Consider the following 16934-nt stretch of genomic DNA (forward strand, 5'->3'; position numbering starts at 1 on the left):
GATGACCCTGGGGTGCTGCACAATCTTCTGGTGATGATGAAAGATCAGATCATTTGGTCTAAAACCTGGCTACAGTTCAGAATCACCTGGGAAACTTGGTAAAATATTTTTTCTTAGGGCTTTACCCTCTGATTTTGATTTAGTAGGTTTATTTTGGTACCTAAGAATCTATATATATATATATATTTTTTTTTTTAATAGCTAACATTTTTTTTTTTTTAGTACATTTATTTTTATTTATTTATTTATTTTTTGACTGTGTTGGGTCTTCGTTTCTGTGTGAGGGCTTTCTCCAGTTGTGGCAAGCAGGGGCCACTCTTCATAGCGGTGCGCGGGCCTCTCACTATCGTGGCCTCTCTTGTTGCGGAGCACAGGCTCCAGACGCGCAGGCTCAGTAATTGTGGCTCACGGGCCTAGCTGCTCCGCAGCATGTGGGATCTTCCCAGACCAGGGCTCGAACCCGTGTCCCCTGCATTGGCAGGCAGATTCTCAACCACTGCGCCACCAGGGAAGCCCCTATATTTTTAATAAGCACCCTAGAGATTACAGACATTTAGGAACCACTGCACTAAGTTACATATGATATAGTTTTAGTGTTTCATACAGCTTATAGTGTTTGCATTTACTAAAATTGATGAATCATCTTATCAGAATATTTATTTAAGCAGAATATCCATTCCCCAACCATGTCAGAAAACAGAATATTTACTATACCTGGTAATCCAGCATGCAGAAGCTTGGGAAAAACTGACAAATTCGAGATTCAAAAAAATAGGGAAAAATCCAGAATATGGGTAGTTCTTTGTGACTGTTATCTAATGGATCACAAAAAAAGAGAAAAGAAAATAAGAAACTGATATTAAAGAAAAAAATAAAGTAGAAAGCTGTGACTGAAAAACATATGGTATCGGGAGAAATTGTAATCCTTCAATACATTTAAATCATACAAAAGAAAGGATGATTTACCAGAGTACCATTTACAACTTGACCTTTCCCAAAAGTCAATGGAAACATTCTTTTATATCTAAACACAGCTACACACGGTATGTAAAAGTTATCTTTACATGCATATCACTATAGTCTAGGTAAAGGCAAAGATATTACAAAAAAAGTGGGAGATAAAAAATGAGCATCACTTTGAAGCACAAAGGTGGTTGTGATATGGTATTAGGAATCCTGGACCAAAAGGCAGAAGGCCTTAGGTCTGAATCTTAGCTCTGCCATAACTCACTATGCCAGTTTGCAGGGTGAATCCATCTCTTCTGAATCATGGAAGAGTCTTATGAACAATTTTACCCAAATTAATTTTTATGAGAGACAGGGGACATAGCTGTTAATTACAGAGCACCTGATACAGGCTGAGTACAGTGCTAGGAACTTTCTGTATGTTATCTCCTTAAATAACCCCTGGAGTTAGATGTTAATATAGTAATCTCGTTTCACAGATGCGGAAACTGAAGCTGCAAAATTTAAGCAATTTGTTCAAATTCATGCAGCTAATAAGCAGCAGAATCAGTTCAAGCTCACAAAGCTTTTTATTGCTTTCCCAACAACAATGACTTTATCCACTCTGATAAGTAGACTTCACAACCAAAAATAAGTGGAATACTTAGCACTGTGAGTCATGTTTTAAATTTCATTTGCATCCCGTCCCCAAAGCACACTATTTATATAGCACAATTAATGGAGAAGCTTGATCACAAATTCCTGACACTCTTACATTTATCAACTTGCAGGTTAGAAACTGAAAAATGATTATACTGACTAATTAGATAATTACATAAAACACTTTGAAGTCCTAAGCCATTTTAAGCTGAATATCCCTCAGTCATTAACCCAGTTCTAGGGCTGGGTATCCATGTGACACTGATGACCACTGTTACGCTACTGGACAGCCAACCTTCCCACACAAATCTTGGCACAGTTTAGAGCTGTGGACCAGGGGCTGGGTGCTCTCCTAGAGTTCTGGGCAAGACTTTTGGAAGAGGAAATGTAAAGTCTATGAGGGCAGAGATTAAGTGTCTGTCTTGTTCACCCTTCCATTCCCAGCACCTAAACAGTACCTGGAACATAGTGGCCATTCAGGAAATATTTACTGAAGAAATGCCAACAGTTCACTGGTATTCTTCATAATGTCCCCTTATGCCCACCAAAAACAAATACTTTACCTATGAGCCGTTTTTAAAACACATGATTAGAATAATACGAAGTGCATCATGACGATAAAGTTATTATCAAATAAGCCCATTTTTAAAAAAAGACGAGAATGCAAGACATGGGTATTTTATCAGTGCTCTGATTCACTGAGCTCTGCTAATATGTGACAGGAAGTATATACCTAGATACATGTTTAGTTTGCAGTAAGTAATAAATTACACACCTTGGCTTTGACCTTCTTTCCACATAGCAATTAACTTCTTGAATGTAACAGCCAGAGGTTCAACCAAGCCACCAAAAGGAGGATCTGTCACCATAATGACTCCTTCACCTTCATCTTTCTGTAAAAATGTTCTGCATACTTCAAGGGCAGCCTGGAACAAACAGAAATTCATTTCTAAATTAGGACTAAAGGGAGGTACTTCATCCTATTGGGAGGAGAATGCATTAGGCTCAGTCTCACTCTTCGTACTGAACTTCACCCATCCTGCCACCCCAGAGTCCCTCAGTGACATCCTGAAGCCTCTCTCATTCAGCCCCCGTAAGATTTTATCTTTGGGTTCCTTGATAAGTGGGTTTTTAAAATTGCAAATTCAAACACCATCACTATCAGAGGACTACACATTCAAATGGTTAAATTAAAAAACTAAATTTAGTAACCTAAAAGAGAGAAACTCATTACCCATGAGGACTATCTAAAATGCTAAATTCAATTCAGCAAACAGAAGCAAGGACTGTGCTAAACACTGGAGACACAAAGACGAGTAAGACATATTTTTTCCTGTCTGGTTTGTCCACCACCATAAGTTCAGGTTAATGAGAGCCAGGTTACCAGTTAAACATGCACATGTTTTTGAGTGCCAGGTAAATGACAGGCATATTTGAACATGCAAAGTAAATAAATGAAAGCTCACAAATAAAGCTTATCCAGGCCATAAAACCATGCTATTAACACATTTTCCCAATAAGTTGACGTGTTTTTAGTGATTGCAAAGTTAACATTAAAAACTGTCTAGGATATTTATCACTTTTTTGCTTTGGGAGAAGTCAGTAAGAGACAGACCTATAATATTAGCTCTAATCTACTGACTTTGTAATTGCTTTCAAGTACTTACCTATAAAAGCAAATCAACACTTACAGTATACAAAATGGCAGAAGATTTGAAAGCTTAATGGCATTTAAACTTTAATAAACCTATATGTACTTTATAATAAAATATATATTGTTCTACTACTAAATCAACTTAGAAGACCCAACTGACGAAAGGAAAAAAAATCACAACATCCTAATCCCTTTTCTCTAGTAAAGTCTTTATTAAACTTCCTCCTGAAAGTCCTACAGCAAAGGATGGTGTCAAGAAGGTTAATCATTTTTCAAGTGCTGCCTGGCACTTCCTTAACCTGCCTACACGAACAAGGACTAAAAGTACAGATGATGTGACTGAAAAACCTTCAAATTCCTTAGAGTAAATCAGCTATACTCCAATACAAATTTTAAAATAAATTAATTAAAACCCCTTAGAGTTAAAAGTAGAAAAAAGAAAATAAGTAAGTGAACGAGACCTGAACCCTTAACCAAATTAAAAAAGAAATTAAAGAATATCTTCCCAGGTAAGAATCAATGGTGGGATGTCCCATCCTAGGTTGCTGAGGGTCCTAATATTGACCACCTATGGGAAACAGACACTTGCTTATGCCACCAAGGTTGACAATAACTTAACTCTGTTCTTCATCTCAGTCATCACTAAAAAAGCGCTCGGCATTTTAAATAGCCACCCTCTGTACACACTTTAACCACCTTACCAATAAGGCATATGACATTTTTTATTACCCAAAAGACTATATTATTTGCTATGAAAAAAATCCTGTGCAGAAAACTCCTACTTTTTAATCCCATGAACTGTGAAGAGCTTCTGCGCAGTGGCAGAGGCTTAGATCCTCAAAGGCACATGGTACCTCAAAGGCTTATATGCCTTCACAGACAGACACCTAGTAGACACTTAAATACTTTGGTGATTGATTAGTAGATGGTAATCTCTACTGGAAACCCTGACTCCGTAAGTAGGTAGAAAAAGGGGAGACAGTAAAATCATTAAACAATAGTTTTCTGTAGATCATTCTCTACAGTTGCAGTGCTATTTAGTGGCTGCTCCTAAAATATAGAGAAAGGAGAGCCTGAGCTGGACACCTGTTTTCTTCTGTGAAACAGAACATGGAGCTCAGTCTTGGCAGCTTATTCCAACCGTTATTCTAGAAACTTGTAAGGTAATTCTAGAAACTCTCAATAAAAGTTACATAGAATTTCCTAGAAAAGGCTACTTACATGTTACTTTCTTAGGATATATGAAATTGCTAGCCAACTGTTTGGTATTTAAATGTAATTTTACTCTTGTCTTTATTGTTCAAATTAAAAAGCAAAATCATGGTCTGGTTGGTATTAAAAACAAATAAACAAATACCTGACCCACTACTGCAGCATCAAGCAGTAATATGAACTCAGTTCCTCCCTCAGCTGTGTCACCAGTGCTGACAACCCCCCTGAGCTCAAAGCCTCCCAGTTTCAAGAGACCACACTAGACACTTGCACGTCGATGTCGTGCCAGCCCCACAGACTCAACACTTCCAAACGTCACTTCCACACTTCCCTACTCTCTGTTTTGAAGAATGGAAGATGAATGCAGGTCACGGCCCCATGTCATCTTTGACTTCACTCCCGGTACACTTATCACCAAGTCTTCTTTTTTTTTTTTTTTTATTGAGGTATAATTGACTATAACATTATATTAGTTTCAGGTGTACACAGAGTAATTACACCCAGTCTTCTGGTTTCCATCTGTGAAATGCCTTCAGAATCCACTTCTTTCCTCTCTTTTCCCCACTGTCACTGTCCGAGGTGAGAAGCCCCTCTTCATCTACTGTCAAGCGATCTGTCAATTCCTCGTTCTCCTTCATGCTCATCTAATCAGTTCTCAAATTCTAGTGGTTATCAACCACACAAGTGCTTTGGGAAACAGTGAAGTCTAATTCTAACTGTTATTTACTTCAATACTTGGTTTTCATAGCTTGCACGGCTGAAAAATATGTATCCCCATGCTAAATGGATTCTGATGGAAGGAGTACATCACTGGCTATACTTACTAAAATCTCATTTTTCAATGAGTCTCATTTTTTCAATCCCAACCAACAATTTAGAATCTATTTTCATTTCCTGAATGCTTAGTTTTTTAGTCTTGCTTGGTTTTCATTCTATCATTAGCTAATATCTTAAAGCACAATATATACTTAAACATGGCTCACAATTCTTTAAAAATTGATATATACTCATCACATATATGTATGGATATGCTTCAAGTAGTCTTGATAATTTCAAACATTTTTGACCAACCTCCTGTCAGGTGTGATTACTTGGTTGGTCATAGATTTTATTTTGTAATGGGACTGACAAAGAGCTCAAATTAGGAGTAGAAATATCAGCTCTGCTATGTTGTTATTCACAATGATGTTATTAACATCATATTGAAAGAAGATTTTTTTAAACCACTCTCCCTTTTTTATACGGTTATTTTTTTTTTAGAGTAGTTTTAGGTTTACACCAAAATTGAGAGGAAGGTACAGCGATATCCCACATAGCCCCTGCCCCACACATGGATAACCGCTCCCACTATCAACAGCACCCACCAGAGTGGGACATTTGTTAAAAGTGATGAACCTAAACTGACACATTATCACCCAGAGTTCATAGATTGGAGTTAACTCTTGACACTGTCTATTTTTTAAGGATTAGTTTAATAAAACCATAAATCCCCTTAACTGGGACATGAAATTTATCAGGAAGGCAGACAGCAAACAACTAACCACAGAATTATTTAATTACAGGATCATAAATCTACAAAGGAGAACCTGACCTTGTCTGAGGGTCAGGGGAGGCTAAAGAAAGTGACTTGGAACAGGGTTCTGAAGGATGAGGTGATATGAGCAAGGCAAAGAGAGAGTAGAAGGTGGAGGGAACAGCATGGGCAAAAGCCCCTGTGGTGGAAAGGCCAGTTTGAGATGAAGGTCATATGTCCTGAACACGAACAGCAAAGCAGGAACAGGGAGAGGACAGGCTGAAGAGTGGCAGGGGTCAGATCACAAAAAGCTACGTGAGTCTTGGTGAGAAAGTGGCTCTTCACCCAAGAAGCAGTGAAAAGTCATGAAAGATGAATAACATGATCACCTCTAGGCGCTCAATACACACTCAGTGAACGAACAAAAATAAATATCAATAAATGGTAGAAAAGCCACCATTTGCTCTTGAGGGACCCTAGAAAAATAATGAAGGAAATACAATAAAAGAAAGAGATAATGGTCATAATTCTTACCTTTCCATCAAAGAAGTGATGGTTAAACATGTTATAATGGCAAAAACTATCTTCCATATAAAACTGTGAATACCTGTAAGATAATTTGTTTATTACTGCAGTTACTTGTCTGGTCATAGTTATACATAAATAAATAAATAAATGTAAACTAAATTTTAAAACTATGAAATCACACCTTTAATAAAATCAATTTCATCATCCTTTAGTTTTTGAAATAAAGAATACTTTCCCAAAATCTCAAGAAGTCAGCAACAGTGGATGAATAACAAACTTAAATTATGGTCCCAAGTTTAATAAGCCAGTGGCGAAACTACAGAACACTCATATATAAAAAACACATATAATCTTCTGGTTCCTATGGACCAGAAGAGTCTACATAAATAGTCATGTTCCTGATAGATTATTATGCAACTTAAGCTTGAGATGGGCTGGCAATTAAAATACATCTCTCACAGTTAATAATTTTAAGGAAAATACTGAATCAGCATTTCTTCTCAACAGCTGTTAATTATTTTCTTCCATGGTTAACAAAAAAAGGTATTTAATACAGAGTTTTTCTTGTCTATTGTGAATTAGCTTAATAAAATATGCTTCTCAATATGTAAGAGAAAAGAAGTATGCGCATTTCATATATACTGAATTAGTGCCAGGAAAGAGGATATTTATTTACTGATTGAGTCATTTTATTCTTCTAACATACTACTTTAAAATGCAGTCAGTAATGAATGAGAGTACCAGCTTTGGGTATTAACATTTTATAAATTTTCGCTAATTTACTAGGCAAAATTCATACCACATTATGGCTTAAATTTGCATTTATTTGACTTCTTACAAAACTGAGTTTTCTTTATTCCTTAATTTTATTTGTATTGCCTAGCTCTGTTTTTCCCATTTATGTCTATGGGCCTTAATGTCTTTCTTGCCGACTTCTGAGGTTTTTTTTGTATAATATAGAAACCTCTTTTACCTCAATAGGATTTTGAACTTCCACAGTTTTGTCATAAACAATTCACATATGAACCACACCATCCTTCTACAGAATTCATAACCTAGTAGAAAGACTGAGAAAAAATCAGGGACACATCCTTACTTACACAGCTTCTTTAACCAAATCACGATAGCGGTGCTTCTTTGCTTCTACTTCTACTCGCAGTTACTCTTGACCGTCTATAACTGATCACCAACCATGCTGAGTATTTCATACAATGGACAAGCCTAGTTTATCCTCTTCCTATTACACTGAGGCTAAGAGTACAGCTGTACAGTCGGGTGGTCTGGTTTCAAACTCTGGGTCTCTCACTTATTAGCTGTGTAATCTTAGTAAGTTATTTAACCTATCTGAGCCTCAGTTTCTTCATCTACAAAATAGGAAAATAGTTTCTATAATACCTCATAGAACTTGGTAAGAATAAATAAGATAATGTATGTAAAGTGCTGAATACAATGCCAGCTACAAAGCATATACTGAAATGTCAGGTATCATTATTTTAATAAATACCAACTATAAAGATGTATGTCTCAGTGACTCTAATGTTAGGAAATTATGTTTATGCCCAATCAAAATATCTCCTCCTATAATCTAAATCCGTTTCTTGTTATTCTGTGGAGATGGAAGAACAGCTGTTCGCCATTCTCAGTACAATATCCCTTAATATCACTTAAGATACTGTTAGTACATCTGCTGATTTCATAAAACAAATTTGCACTGAAGAAATAAACAGAAGGTTCGAATAACTGAAAAATATTTAAACTATATACTGTAACCCAAGGAACATTCCAAAACACTGTGGGACAATGTAAATTACCATTAATAAACAAATGTCTTCCTCTTTAACCAAATCCCAAATAGCTGATAATACAGCTATATCAGTTACTTAATTTACACATATATGTTAATACTAGTACAGCTGTGGATCAACCATCATTTGAGAGTGTTCTTCACTCTTGCATTGCTTTGTGTGAGCAAGGGGAAATACAATCTCTTTTTAAATATATTTCTACCCTCCTCCATTTATTTTCATTGCTTCATGATGCAACAGTCATTTTTTAAAATTAAAAAAAAATTTTATTTACATAAAATTCAGCATAGCACACTCATCCAAAATGTTCTGGGCAGCAGTGGGCAGAGCCAGAGAGAGAAAAAAACCAAGATTTCAGTTCTAAGTTTCCATCAAACACAAACAAGGAAGCATAATTATTCATATTTTAAATTATGAAAAATCACTCAACATCACCCTCTTAGAATGAAATTGGCCACAAAGAATTATTCTCTCCATTGAATAAGGCAAACAAAACCAATCAGAAATGCATGCACTTGAAAACTGCTCAAAAGGACATTCATTTAATTTGGCCATTCATTCTCTTTAAATCAGAGTCAGTTACCAAGTATGAAACATGTTCTACACAAAGGAAATGTAATCAAGAGCTGAATTAAACTAGTTCATGAAATGAGCCTAAGAAATACATTTTTTTGATACAACTTTATTTGGATGATAGCTTGCCAAACAGTTTCATATCTTTCATGCTAAAATTAGAGCATATAGAAATCCATCTTAGCAAATGTTAACTTCATATCTTAGACCCCAGAAAAGGACATTTACCGCACATCTACATACAGCCCTGGTGTTGAGGCAGTTCTCTGCGTCCTTGCACAGACCTTACGTAGGGCAACAACAAGCCAAAGTCAAAGTGCCAGAAGGAACTATTCAGTACCACTTTACACCACAAAGGAATGTTTCCCTGATTTAACTGTGGTCCTTGTGAGAAATCTGAACCAACCCCACACTCCATCATAGCGTAAATACAGGCAACAGGCTGAGTTCATTCTGGCTACTAACATATGTCAATAAACCAGCTCTATCTTAGCACCCAATATTGACCTTTTACAGAACTGACTCAGAAACAGAGTAGCTATCAAAGAACCTATGCTAGGATACCATAGTACTATACCTTCAGCTTTTGTCTGCAACACACACACAGAGGTTTATAGACACAAAGAAAAAAAGCATCTGTGTATTCCATAGGTTATAAAACAACTTTATCCACATCCCCTACTCCCTATTCTGACCAGGGGATTTGAACTACAGGCTCAAGAAAGGTAAAACTACAAGGCATGGCATTTAAGGCAAAAGAGTTAAAGGGTCATATAAATCTTTCAAATTAAAAGTACATCAGGTAAGATGCAAAGAGTTCTGGAGAATGTGTACAACGATATGAATGTACTTCACTTACTTAACACTACTGAACTATACACTTAAAAAATGGTTAACATGGTAAATTTTATATTTACTATGTGTACTTTATTGCAATTTTTTTAAAAACAAGTAAACAGGGCAGTAGCAATGAACAATACATAATAAAATTTAAAAAAACAATTTATTTACAATAGCAACAAAAAGAATAAAGTGTTTAGGAACAAATTTTAACAAAAGAAGTACAAGTCCTGCACACTGAAAACTACAAAATATTGTTTAAAGAACTTTAAGAATATCTAAATAAATGGAAAGACATCTCATATTCATGAACCAGAACACTTAATATTAAGATGAAAATACTCCTCAAATTGATCTATAAATTCCATGCAATCCCTATAAAAAGCCCAGTTGCCTTTTTTGTAGAAACTGACAAGGTAATTCTAAAATTCATAAAGAAGTGCAAGGAACCCACAATAGCCAAAACAATTTTGAAAGAGAATTAAGTTGAAAGACTCACACTTCCCAATTTCAAAACTCACTACAAAGCAACAATAATCAAGATTGCGTGGGACTGGCATAAGACAGACATAGATCAATGGAATAGAATTTAAAGTCTACAAATAAATCCATATATTTATGGTCATTTGGTTTTCAATAAGGTTCCAAGACCATTCAATGGGAAAAGAATAATCATTTTAACAAATGGTGCCAAGGCAACTGGATATCCACATGCAAAGAATAAAGTTAGACCCCTACCTCACACCATATATAAAAATTACTCAAAAGAAATCAATGACCTAAATGTAAGAGCTAAAATTAAAAACTCTTAGAAGAAAACAAGTGTAAATATTCATGACTTTGGATTAGGCAATAGTTTCTTGGTATGACACCTAAAACACAAGCAACCAAAGAAAACAGAATGATTGGACTCCATCAAAAGTGAAAAAACACAAAGAATGGGAGAAAATATTTACGAATCATATATCTGATAGGGGTCTAGTATCCAGAATATGTTAAGAACTCTTTCAATTCAACAATAAGACAAATAACCAATTTTAAAAATGGGCAAAGGACTGAATAGACATTTCTCCAAAAAGATAAACAATTGGCCATAAGCACATGAAAGGATGCTCAACAACATTAGCCACCAATAAAATGCAAAACAAACCACAATGAGACACTACTTCAAAAAGATAGACAATAACAAGTGTTGACAAAGATGTGGAGAAATTGGAACTCTCATACATTGCTGTTGGGAAAGTAAAACAGTGCAGTCACCTTGGAAAACAGTTTGGGAGTCCCTCAAGAAGTTAAACATAGAATTACCACATGACCAAGCAATTCTACTCCTAGGTATATACCTGTTATGGCCTTGGTTGTGTCCCCCAAACTAATTCATATTCTGAAGCACTGATCCCTCAGTCTCTCAAAAGGTAACTGTATTTGGGGAGAGGGCCCTTAAAGAGGTAATTAAATTAATTTTAAGCATTTATCCTTTTTAAATTTTTTTTAATTGAAATATGATTGATGTACAATGTTATGTTAGTTTCAGGTGTATTAAGATGTGACTAAGTTAAAAGGCGGTCATTAGGGTGGGCCCCAATGCGTATGACCAGTGTCTTTATAAGAAGAGGAAATCTGGACACATAAAGAGATACCAGGGATGTGCACACACACAGGAAAGACCATGTGATGACACAGTTAGAAGGCAGCTATCCGCAAGCCAAGGAGAGAGATCTCAGAAGAAACCAACCTGGGACTTCCCTGGTGGTGCAGTGGTTAAGAATCCACCTGCCAATGCAAGGGACACAGGTTCGAGCCCTGGTCTGGGAAGATCCCACATGCCGCGGAGCAACTAATCCCATGCGCCACAACTACTGAGCCTGCGCTCTAGAGCTCGTGAGCCACAACTACTGAGGCCGTGTGCCACAACTACTGAAGCCCGCACGCCTAGAGCCCGTGCTCTGCAACAAGTGAAGCCACTGCAATGAGAAGCCCGTGCACCACAACGAAGAGTAGCCCCTGCTCTCCACAACTAGAGAAAGCCCGCACCCAGCAACGAAGACCCAACACAGCCAAAAGTAAATAAATAAATAATAAAATAAATTAAGGAAAAAAAAAAAGAAGAAACCAAACCTACTGACACCCTGATCTTCGACTTCTAGCCTCCAAAACTGTGGGAAAATAAATTTCTATTGTTTAACCCACCCAGTCTGTGGTATTTTGTTACGGCAGCCCTAGCAAATTAATACAATACCCAAGAGAGATGAAAACGTATGTGCTGCTGACATATATTGTCTTGAATAATTCTGTTGTGGACATCTTTTTTTTTTTTTTTTTGTCTTTTTTTTGTCTTTCCAGCACCTATACCTCCCCTCGTTTCAGTCAAACACCTATTTCCTATGGAGAACCCACTCCATAGCACCCTATCTGCCAGGCCACGGTGATGGTTCTGGAATGGCTATGTAACCCCAGGCAAGGTAGGCAGAGTACTCACTGGAGTTTTGCTGCTGGAGCTCTCGGGAAAGATTCTTTTTCTACTGGGCAGTTCAGCTGAGACTATGTAAGTTTAAAGCTGCTGCCCACCAAAGTCCTTGGCAGAATGAAGGAAGCTGTCTGCAGAATAAGGCCAGTACAGAGAGAAACACAGAATGAGAGGTAGAGAGAGAAAGACAGAGCTCTAAAAAATTATGTGAGGCCCAGGATCTCAATTGGACTGAAGCCTGTTATACCCTAGACTCCAGCAGTGTGAGCCAATACATTCACAGTGACATAAATGGATTTCTGGGACTCTAATGAAAGAAAGATTCCTGCCTAATATGAATGCCTGACTCTAAATACATGAATAACAGGGAAACCAGTTATTAACACATTTGAAAACTGTTGTGGAACAAAGCAGGGGGATAGGTGGAAAAAGGGAAAGCTAGAAGGATGACAAGAGAGAAATATAGGCTATATAAGAAAGGCTTATGTACACTCCCAAAAGCAAAGTTATTTCCAGAGGATAATTTAATTTTGGGGGCCAGACTGACTGGGTTTGAATCCTGAGCTGGACATTTATAAACTGTGACTTTGGTCAAGTTATTTAATTTCTTTGTACCTCAGTTTTCTATTCTGAGGAAAAGGAGAATGTTAATAGTATCTACCCTATAGGGCTATTGTGAGGATCAAAGGATTTAGAATAGGGTTTGACACGTGACAAGTATTCACTAAATACTAGTTATTGTTAATATTGTTATTATAAGACCTCAAAAGTTAAATTTCTACCTTTAAAATAATACATTTATAATAATTTAACAATAATACTTTAGGAAAGAAACATGGTAGTTAAAAAAGAAATTGAGATGTTCATACAATGGGATATTATACAGCCATAAAAGGAAGTACAGTTATATGCTATGACATGGAGGAATTTTGAAAACATTATGCTAAAGTGAAAGAGGCCAGACATAAAGGTCACACATTGTATGATTCCATTTACATAAAACATCCAGAATAGACAAATCCATGGAGACAGAAAGCAGATTAATGGTTATTAGGGGAAGTAAGGAGTTTCTTTCTAGTGTGATTAAAAATGTTCTGGAATCATGGGTGATGGCTGCAAAACCTAGTGAATATACCAAAAACTGCTGAAATACACACTTTAAAATGGTGAATTTCAAGTGAATTATACCTCAATTTAAAAAAAGAATTTGAGTTTAAGAAGTCCATATTATCACTTACGGAATTCCATTTTCCCGAGGATTACTCACATCAAGCAGGTATTTGTAAAGTGTGTGCTAGTCCTGTTAATAAGGGATGAGTGTTACAGAAAGTGTGGGTTATTTCTGAGAAATATATGTGCTTATATTAGATAACCTAAAGTTGACTTGGAAATCTAAAGAAAAATAAATAACGAAAGCTGTACTTTTTATTGTGACTTTCTACACTTTAAAAATCTGTCTGCCTGTTTTTAGGGAGAAAAAGCATATGTAATTTCATAGAGAACCTGAGTAATAATACTAGAGAGAATCCAGCAAATGCTGGAATATTGGCCAAATAGACTCTATCCGATTAAATAAAAAGAAACTCAAAGCCCGATTCCTTCAATACACTCAAGAACAAGTAAAATATACTAAGAACACAGTGTCTTACAGACTCACCATGAACTCCCGGAAATCAAACAATCACAGAAACTAGGAAGAGTACTTCAAGTTTACAGAATCAGAGAGTCTGAGGATGGACACATTTGCCATCCTGTGTTGTAAATCAAACGTCTGTATCTTCTCAATTACCACCAGAGGGGGGACTCAAGATGTGGTCCACTGTCTCACCTGTTTGTTCCAACACATCAGGTGCCATTTAATTCTGACCCTCTCCCACAAAGCTTATCTGTTTGTTTATCCTCTGCCTCGGGACTTTTCTATTTCCTAGTTAGCGCTCCCTTCACTTCAGGTCATGTCCAGTGAAAGACAGTATGCACATCATCCAGTAAAAATATTAAAATACATGTCTTATCACACTTAAAACTCATGATGAAACAAAATTCTGGAGGAAATTTGGAATTACCCTTGAAAAATAAGTATATTAGAAGAAGTTTCACTCAATTGAAATGTATCTCTAAATTATAAGCCTAAGACAACTAGACATATTCACAGAGAACATTTAGGAAGCACACTAGCAAAAGGAGAAATCTACCACCTCCCTGTTTGAAATATGGAAGATTACATGTTGAGTCTATATGACTAAAATGATACCTTATAACCAATCACTACTTCTAAATGTTAAGTAAAGGATTGTAATAGGATTAATAAGACGAAAACATTAAAAAGAAACAGAACACAATGAAGGAGAATAAATATTATACTTTGTAAACCTACCGAAAATCAATATCCAATAAAAGGCTTTTAATGTTAGACTTCTTGTCACCTGATGCTTTCAACCTGATCAGCTCATGCAACCTAAAGCAATTAGTGAAAGCAAATTTAATAAGAAATTACAAATGCCATAGATAACAAGCAAACAAAAAAGCCATCAATGTTCTCCTGATATTTCTAATATTTCAGTGAAACACTGAAGAAAATTTGGCAAGTATAAGCAAGGTTTAAATTTCACAAATATTTTTAAAACACTGGATGGATCTCATCTGAAACAGAAAACTCTAAAATAATAAATAACTTAAGAATCAAATCAGAAAGAATCTCCTATCATATATCAGAAATCTATAAAGATTTCTCTCAAATGGAATAAAGATTACAAACTCCTCAGAGAGGGACCATGCTTTACACTTCCTTTGTATACTTGAAGCTTCATGCCATAACCTGCACATAGTATTGGGTTGGACGAAAAGTTCATTTGGGTTTTCCACATCTTACGGAAAAACCTGAACGAACTTTTTGGCCAACCCAATAAATAACTACTTAATAAATTTTCTTACAGTTTAAATAGTGGTGATGGGAGAATGTTTAAAATACCATATAACATACCTCGGTGTCCCAACACACAGTACTCTTCTGAACCCAAGGGTAGAGAGTAGGTCTACCAAGAACAGACAGCTCCTATCAGCGAACAAATACTGGGCATTTGTCTTCTTGTTTTCCAATGGATAAAGGAGTTGACTGGGCCTTTTTAACTGGGTGATAGAAATATCACCCACTATCTGATGCTTGCGATGCTTTTCCTCATCATCTGGCAACAGCAACTGCTGACATCTTTGACAAAACTTTCTCTGAGACAAGGGCAACTCAATAAACTTCAAGTACCTTCAAGACACAACAAAACACAAAGGAATACACTTTAAGTTTGTTGCTTTAAAGACAATTGATTTTCGCCAGGTTTAACATGCAAAAAGTATCATTACTTCCTAAAGAGTACTGCATGAAGAAGCAAAGGTGCAAAACAATCTGTGGAACGCTGGCTAGGATTTATGTCTGGCTGCATACCTACAAAGTGGAAAAGAATCAGCGATTTCTTAAAAATTGAGATGCTCCAATTTAGTCACTGGCTGAAGATCAATATCCATTTAAAATGTGAATATAATATATTATTCAAACAACTTAGTAGTAACGGAGACTACTATCACCTTTAAATTTATTGACAAATCCATGTGTTCTAACTTGGAGGTGTTAAACAGTCTGGCTCAGTAAGACAGTCATTTTCAAATGAGAAATTAAGATCATTCTTCAATTTCTTATGGCATACTTAGCAAGAAAAATTACCTCCTAAAAGAAAAAATGTTCCCACAAAGTTCCTCTATTCTTAGCAGTACTGATGGAGGCAGTTCTGAGAAGCTCACCCCCAAAGCAGCAAAACAATAGTCAAAGCCTTAAAAAATACGATACCAGATAGCCTATTTGATCCCTTTCAAGTCATCTTTATATCTGATTTCAAAGTCACTGCTTTGGGGTTTTTTCCCCTCTCTTTTCATTTTATTACTGATGATTAAAGAGAGAAGACAATCACAGTACGTTTTTAAAACTGCTGATTTTGTATATGCAATCCAGCTAAGAAATCACAGTAAGATGGGACTTCCCTGGTGGCGCAGTGGTTAAAAATCCGCCTGCCAATGCAGGGGACATGGGTTCGAGCCCTGGTCCAGGAAGATCCCACATGCCGCGGAGCAACTAAGCCCGTGAGCCACAACTACTGAGCCTGCGCTCTAGAGCCCACAAGCCACAACTACTGAGCCTGCGTGCCACAACTACTGAAGCCCATGTGCCTAGAGCCCGTGCTTCGCAACAAGAGAAGCTACCACAGTGAGAAGCCCACGTGCCACAACGAAGAGTAGCCCCCGCTCACCACAACTAGAGAAAGCCCACGCACAGCAATGAAGACCCAAAGCAGCCAAAAATAAATAAATAAACTTTAAAAAATTTAAAAAAAGAAAGCAGAGTAAGAAAACAAAAGAAAAATAAGTAAGATTATCATGGCTCATAGAGGGTCAGAAATGTCTAGATCTAAGCATGTCAAATAGTGCACTAAAGGATTCTTAGAGTTTGAGAAGAGTCATATGATTTCAGTTGAACTAAACTCTGAACTGCATTGTAAAAACTGTGAACTTAGCATAGAATCAAAGTGGGTATTAAAACTTTCTGTATATAAGCACAGTTTCACTTCAAAGCACCCAAGGCAGTGAGAAATAGATATTCTGAATGGCTATAGCAAGAAATAAGCTCATCATGCTGGTAATTTAAATGTTTCTATTTCTATGATAACTGTTCTTTTGACAGCTTTATCTATGACT

At 36.5% G+C, this 16934-nt stretch overlaps 1 protein-coding gene across 3 annotated transcripts in view; it reads right to left on the reverse strand.

Annotated features, from left to right (window-relative positions):
• Window positions 1–16934, reverse strand: part of ZCCHC4 (zinc finger CCHC-type containing 4) — a 48266-nt gene that overhangs the window by 14985 nt on the left and 16347 nt on the right. The window contains exons 4-8 of one of the 3 annotated variants that reach the window (XM_036853858.1): window positions 15178–15453; window positions 14572–14652; window positions 6519–6591; window positions 2381–2531; window positions 715–815 (exon numbers count right to left, since the gene is read on the reverse strand). In XM_036853858.1, the coding sequence (XP_036709753.1) occupies window positions 715–815; window positions 2381–2531; window positions 6519–6591; window positions 14572–14652; window positions 15178–15453 (682 nt within the window). The remainder of the gene's footprint in view (window positions 1–714; window positions 816–2380; window positions 2532–6518; window positions 6592–14571; window positions 14653–15177; window positions 15454–16934) is intronic. The other 2 variants (XM_036853859.1, XM_036853860.1) reach the window with 2 other exon arrangements.

Source organism: Balaenoptera musculus, chromosome 5, assembly GCF_009873245.2.
Source record: "Balaenoptera musculus isolate JJ_BM4_2016_0621 chromosome 5, mBalMus1.pri.v3, whole genome shotgun sequence".
Classification (NCBI taxonomy): Eukaryota; Metazoa; Chordata; class Mammalia; order Artiodactyla; family Balaenopteridae; genus Balaenoptera; species Balaenoptera musculus.